Raw genomic sequence first — 6,659 nt, 5'->3', positions numbered from 1 at the left:
CATTATCAAAATATTGAGGATTTATCAGTTGAGCTTAATGGTTAAACAAGAAAATCAATTTTCAAATATTCCGAGTTTCTTGCTTCTAGATCTTGTTTTCGAGTACTGAGAATTTTACCTTAGGAGAGTCTAAGAGAAATCTCCTTATAAATATAATGCAGCCCAGACCTAGAAAAAAATAGTTCAATACACTAGCCTGAAGTTACCTAAACTTTGAACAAAAACCTTCACAGACCAAGGGATGTAGAATACTAAAAGGAAAAAGACAGGACCATGTTGTCACACATCTATTCTAGTCTTCTGCACCATGCCAAACAAAGGTGTTAATGTTTTGTTCCCCCCATATTTTTTCTTTTCTTATTACGTAAAGTCTTAAAAGATATAAAAGGGAAAGGTACAGAAAGAAATAAAAAAATATACATATATACCTTGTATGTTATATACATAAAACAAGGTTATGGTGTAGCACTAAACTTAAGCTGCAAAGAATAGGCAACTTTAACGGCAGCTTTCTATTTTCCACTGCTTGAAACAATCTCAATAAAAATACTCATCTTTTAAATCAGAAGATAGCAAAAATAAATTATCTGTATTAGGAGGAAAGCTGGTTATGTTTCAAGCTGTGTTCATCAAGCCAAGAGATGATGTCATTAAAAACTTCAGTTATTACTTCATCAGGCTCACCCTCCAGAAGAGCATGGTAGGCATCTTCATAAAGCTTAAGCTTCTTATCTGAACAGCTCGCATTCTCATACAAGGCTTTGCTCACTGATGGATCAGTCACAGTGTCAGCCTTTCCATGAAGGATGAATAATGGTAGAGAAACCTGTAATCATAATCAATTACACGTGAAGATGCATAAATTTTATTACAGATGAAACAAGTGAAATTTCAGATTTAAACAGCAGTTCTAAAAAGAACACTTGATCAAACTAAAAGCACGAGAAACTATTAGAGAGTCCAGTGGTCCCAACCACACGTGACATCTAACCGATGGATTATCAATTCTTTCTCCTAAATTTAAAATTTTGATTAAGTATCACACAAAGAATGGTTGAAACTATGATCATGTAGTGGTCCTGAATCATGTAATCATTTCTCTAAAAGTATAGTGTTTCTAGTTTCTACAGTGATAATCGATACAAACTCCAAGATTTACTACCATGGAGAAAATAAATCCATTTTAAGGGCTGTTAGCTATAGGACATTTTGGCTTGAGGATAGTAGTATGTGCCACACTAATACAATGACATTAGTAAAGAACTACTGTTAGCTTGTTTAGTGAGATGAACTATTCCAAGTACATTGGTGTGGTGTAAGAAGCACGCACATATATTTATTGCCTTCTTAAATGTGAATTGGGTCAAGGTAAGCATAATATAATTAAGAGAGGAGGATCAAATCAAATGCACAATATATGAAGTAGAGTGGTGTCTTTGGAATCCAGAGCAAAAGGGTAGTCTTGAAAGGATCAGTATTCACTATTTCTGCAAAATCATCGAGACATGACCCACTAATGATTCTCAAACATTTGGAAATTTGGAGGATAAAGCCTGTTATGTTTTAAGGGATTTCTAGTTCTTGTTTTAGAATTTGTAGACATCAGTTTCAACCATTGAATTGAACTAGTTTTAGATGATACATATTCTTATACTAGAATCCTTGCCTTTGCTACCAAAGAATTGTGACCATTTTGAACCTATGAATTTTACCAAAATTTCTTCTAACCAATTAGTTCAGATAAACCAGAAGATCAGAACGTACTTCTTTCAATCGCCGTTCTATTTCTTGAGTAGTTCTGAGCAATTCTACAGCACTCTGCAAGCGTGGTTTATCCTTGTAAGCAATAACATTGTAAGCAGTCTGCAAAGACATTAGAAACCTGTGAATCTCTTACTAACACACATTACCAAAAACAAATGCATGAAAACAATTGGAGAAAAATGGAGACAATAAGTAGCGCAGAAGGAAAGATGGATCTTTGAATTAAGATTAGCTGAGCAAAAGTATCATTCTGTTGAACTCTAAATCACAAAACACAAACCTGTTCCCTCTTCTTTAAATCTCTGAATGCTGCCTCTGCTAAATCCTTGTTTGGAACCAATTTATGCTTTGGTAAAACATTGGATAAACCAATCAGGAGATTAGTGAGCAACTTTGGTGGAACCATGTCATCTGCAATCTACACAGATTTTCTAGTCAAAGGGAGATCAAAGCAAAGAATAGCCAGAACTCCATACATGATAGTGCTTCAAGAAAAATACCTTACACATAGGTGCAACAAGAATGGCACCATCCCATGCCTTAGGCTGTTTCAGGTGTATCTTTAATGCAACAGCTCCACCCATGGACTGTCCAAATAGGAAGCTGGGAAGAGAACGGAACTCTGGATTTTCTGCAACATGAACCAAATCTTTTGAATGAACATAACGGAATCAATATGTAAGTAATGAGAGGATGAGAAGGATAGAGATCAAAGGCTAGTGCTGAGTAGTTTGAGAGAAGCAATCACAAAGAATCATATTGATTGATTAAAAGATGATGAATGAGATACAATGGTGTTCAATTTATTGAGAACTTATCAGTAACTAACCATCAACAAACTAACTGATCAGCACCCTACTAACAGACCATTTACTCTCCTAATACAATATCCCTTGTTATTAAATTGTTTAACTTGTTTCCCAAGAAAAAGGAAAGTAGATGTAACATTAAGTTTTTTAAGAATGTTTCAATGTTTCTATGTTATTAAAGTCACAGTTCTATTTTCCAGGTCAAGAAAAACATAGGAAAACACTACCAGCTAAGCTAAATGCCTTTTTCTGAGCACATAATCACAGTCATGGGTTAACAGCTAAGATATTTCCTTTATCAGAAACACAACTCATAGCTTAGAATTCATCATGCCAAAAAGTAGATGAAAAACTACAGCCTGAAGAATTCCATTTCATAAAGCTCAATTATTTATATTTTTAAATAGGTGTGGAACTCATCACCCTCCCACATACCTCAAAATAAACAAATAAAGAATTTGTTGTTCCCCTTAGCTTCCAAGGTTTTTTAAAAAAATATCCTTGAAAGCACTCAAAAACATTTTTGCGTTGACCCTTTGATGTCTAATCACGGCTCACTAATTTACTGTTTTTTTTTTTTTCTGATATTCTTCATATTTTGAGCATTGATTAATAGTATAGACTAATTTCAGAAGGGATGGATCAAATACTTTATACAAAAATAAATAGTAGTTCAAGATCCATTAACTCTCACTAAACTACAAAGTAAGCATACTCACAAACCACCCGGACGCAACAAACAATTGAAGAATTTCATGATGACTGAGAATTTCATGACTTGGGAGTTCATGGGAGTATAGGTACCTTTGATTTTAGAGTAATGCTCAATAACATCATCAACAAGTCCATCAAAACTGGGAATAAAGCAATGAAGACCTTCTGATAGACCAAATCCTGGATAATCCATGGCAAAAACTGCATATCCAGATGATGCCAGTTTTCTAGCAATTCCTGCAAAAAGTTCATGATACCATTGAGTTGCTAATCCTCATGATAAATGAATTTAGTTACTTATAGCTACCAAGTCTAAGTCCCAGCTACATGCCTTCAAAGAAAAAGGAGCAAGTGTCCCCATAACCATGACAGTAAAACAGTGCTGCTTTTGGCGTAGATGCTTCAGGAAGCCAACTTTTGCAGAAGATTTCTAGTCCTTTCGAATTCTTTTCATATGACTGTTGCATAGCAAACAAAATTAAGTCAATTATCATACTTCAATAGGAAAACAGGACAATAGTTGGCACTAATGATGATTCTATTACCCAATCATCACTTTGTTTGGTAACTACTCAGAAGAAACATAAATTGCAGGAAAGCGTTTAAGACTAAATTTCTCACTAACCTCTTCCATTTTTACTCCATCACATGGAGTCTGCAAAGACAGAAAGCACAAAAGAATCGATGTTAACATTTAAAGGAAATGAAATATTACTGATTTAAAGTGAAATAAAACAATCACTGCACTCCCCAAAAAATTATTCCTGCACCAAAAGGTTAATGCCAAAAGCCAAGACCAAGAAAATGTCATGAAATGGATGGGTTTGAAACAGAATGGAGAAAAGAAAATGTATAGATCTAATTGCATATGGTAGTGTCTGATTCAAAGTTTAGTAAGAAAGAACTTGTACGCCATACCAGAGTCCAAAAACTATAATAAAAAAAGAAAAAGTAATATGTTTAAGGAATATTAACTACTCAAGAAACTCACTGAACTATATCTTAATTATTGTGAATCCCTACATGCTCATGACAAGTCTTTTCAAAATGTCTCTGTAACACATTTTTTATTGAGTCAGGTTCATACATTTACACAAGAAATTGGAGCCATTTTGCACCAGTACATGCTAACAACTCACAACTAATCAAAAACTGAGAAAAATTTCAAGATTCCACTCGCCGTGCTTAAGTAAGAATTGCTCCAATTATTCTTTCAGTACACTTAAACGTTTGATTAATTGTGTAAATGAGCATTATATTTATGCAAGAAGGACTTCAGAAATTTACATTCTTGTACCCTAAATTATTGAATGACATAATTAAACTAAAAACTCTTTGAATTTTGAAAGAGTCCCCACCTAACATTTTTCCTCTTGCACTATACTATTGTAGTTGTATTGAAGGCTGGCCCCGTTGCATTTAAGAGCAGAGTTTCCAATTCTGCAACATTTAATAGCAACAGTAGAAGCCCCCTACCCCTTACGACAAACTAGAATTGAAGTGTTCATGACTCGTCTCATTTCACTAGTAAGTTAAATTTGTTCAATTTGAGCTTTAGCACATTTTTTCTATTAAATCTGGCGGTGACAGTTAATTTTAATGAATTTAAAATTTTAAAACTAGTCTCAAGCATTCATCCGAAACAAAATTCATCCGCATAATCAAGTTTAACAGAAAATATATTAAAATCTCATCTTTTTTTGCTTTAAGAAATTAGGGTAAACTATTTTGAAGAAGAATTCACCTTACAATTAGCTTCAACAGAATATACCAAACAAACCCTCCATACCCAATACGAAAAAGAAGCTAAAGTCAGAACAAATATCTTTCTCTTTACAACGGATTTGCTTGCAAACCAGAAATCTCAAAGTCAAATTTTCAAGTCTACCAATTAATATCCTCAGCATTAAAGAAAGAGAGAGAAGTAAGAAACAATAAAGGGCAAAACCAAATATTTTGCAAGTCCCCCCATAATCAAATAGCAAAAAGTTCACTCACAAGACAAAACCAAGCACATTAGAAACAACAACAAAAATTGGCATGGATTTACTCATTTCATCAATTCCACAAACAGCATCAAAACAAAACAAAACAAAAGAAAGAAAACAAAACCAAACCTTAAACAATATGTGATCAATCCCAAGCTGAATATCCTTGAAGGCCTCACGTGCACGCCTTCTGGCACCCACTTCGTCCATGTTTGCATTCAAAATCTTCTTCAATTCTCTATCAACACCTGGTAGCCCCATTGATCTTGACACCCTTATCACCTTTCTCCTATTATTCCTCTTCCTTTGCTGCACACTTGCTCTGAATTCTGCACCACCCCAAACACTCGTATTCAACCTGATCTATGTACCCAGAAACAGAATCATAGGAAACAGACTCTGACACACCCCTTTAACAAAAATACGTATATAGACATTAAAAAGAACACTTCCTAATGTGAATAGAATATTGAAAAAGAATAACTTTTTTTTTTCACTTTTACTAGTTTTTATGCAAATGCCAACCATTCAAAGGGTGGCACCGGTAAAGCTCTGGGGGTCTGTGATGCACTGTGGATTTAATCATTATTTTTTGGAAACAACATGGATGGGATCCGCAAAGTATGGAATATCTGACTCGGGAAAAAAAAGATAAGGTATGTGGTGAAGAAACAAACACCCAATAAGCAAATAATCTTAAAAATTGGTAAATAAATAATGGAAAAATGTGAATAAAATTTCAAGAGTATTTATTTTGGATTTCAGTTTTCTTAATACGAAACTGGATGACTTGAATTTGAAGTTTTTTTTGGTAAATCTGATATTGTAAAATGACGAAATTTCAATCACTAGGATTTGGTAATAGATCACCTTCATGGAAGTTTCCTTTTTAATTATGTACTTTGTTTTAAGAGATCTTTTCCTATACCAATTAAATAGGCTTTTATTATGAATGGTGCAATTTGACTAAGATTAAAAAATATATCTTTGAACAAAATAAAGAAGAGAAGAAAAGTAGATTTTTTTTTCTTCTTTATTTTCATTTGTTTTCTTATTGTGGGAGCAAGAATTTGACTAAAAGTTATAAAATCATTTTTGGTTGTTTCTTCATTTATAAGAATTTCGAATTGGATACGAAATGTGTAAGGTTGGGATAAGGTTTCGAGGGGTGGGAAGAAAGTTCTATTGAAAGGAGAGAGAAAAGATCGTGACAATTGACCTTTGACATAGCCTGGGTTTAAAGGATTCAAATGATGAATTTTAATTAATACCGACCAATTTTATAGTCATGTATTAACATCTTTCCATAGTTTAAAAATCATTCAAAATGCACTTATAACTTTCTTAATTAAAAATATTTTCTTCAATTACTTGAAAATATATT

General features: G+C 33.4%; 1 protein-coding gene across 1 annotated transcript; it reads right to left on the bottom strand.

The window, feature by feature from the left end:
* Positions 1-399: 399 nt before the first annotated feature.
* Positions 400-6,009, bottom strand: LOC114182720 (caffeoylshikimate esterase-like). The gene is made up of 9 exons (XM_028069652.2): positions 5,801-6,009; positions 5,405-5,604; positions 3,913-3,942; positions 3,619-3,745; positions 3,378-3,524; positions 2,265-2,395; positions 2,045-2,182; positions 1,765-1,863; positions 400-826 (listed from the first exon to the last, which is right to left on the bottom strand). Exons 1-9 carry the CDS (start codon positions 5,859-5,861, stop codon positions 593-595), a joined length of 1,167 nt encoding a protein of 388 aa, XP_027925453.2. The 5' UTR covers positions 5,862-6,009; the 3' UTR covers positions 400-592.
* Positions 6,010-6,659: the final 650 nt, after the last annotated feature.

The sequence above is a fragment of the Vigna unguiculata genome, chromosome 4, assembly GCF_037176805.1.
Source record: "Vigna unguiculata cultivar grain cowpea cultivar isolate G323 ecotype 2 chromosome 4, ASM3717680v1, whole genome shotgun sequence".
NCBI classification, from domain to species: Eukaryota; Viridiplantae; Streptophyta; class Magnoliopsida; order Fabales; family Fabaceae; genus Vigna; species Vigna unguiculata.
The sequence above is the reverse complement of the archived record's forward strand: the minus strand, read 5'-3'. Positions and strand labels throughout refer to the sequence as shown.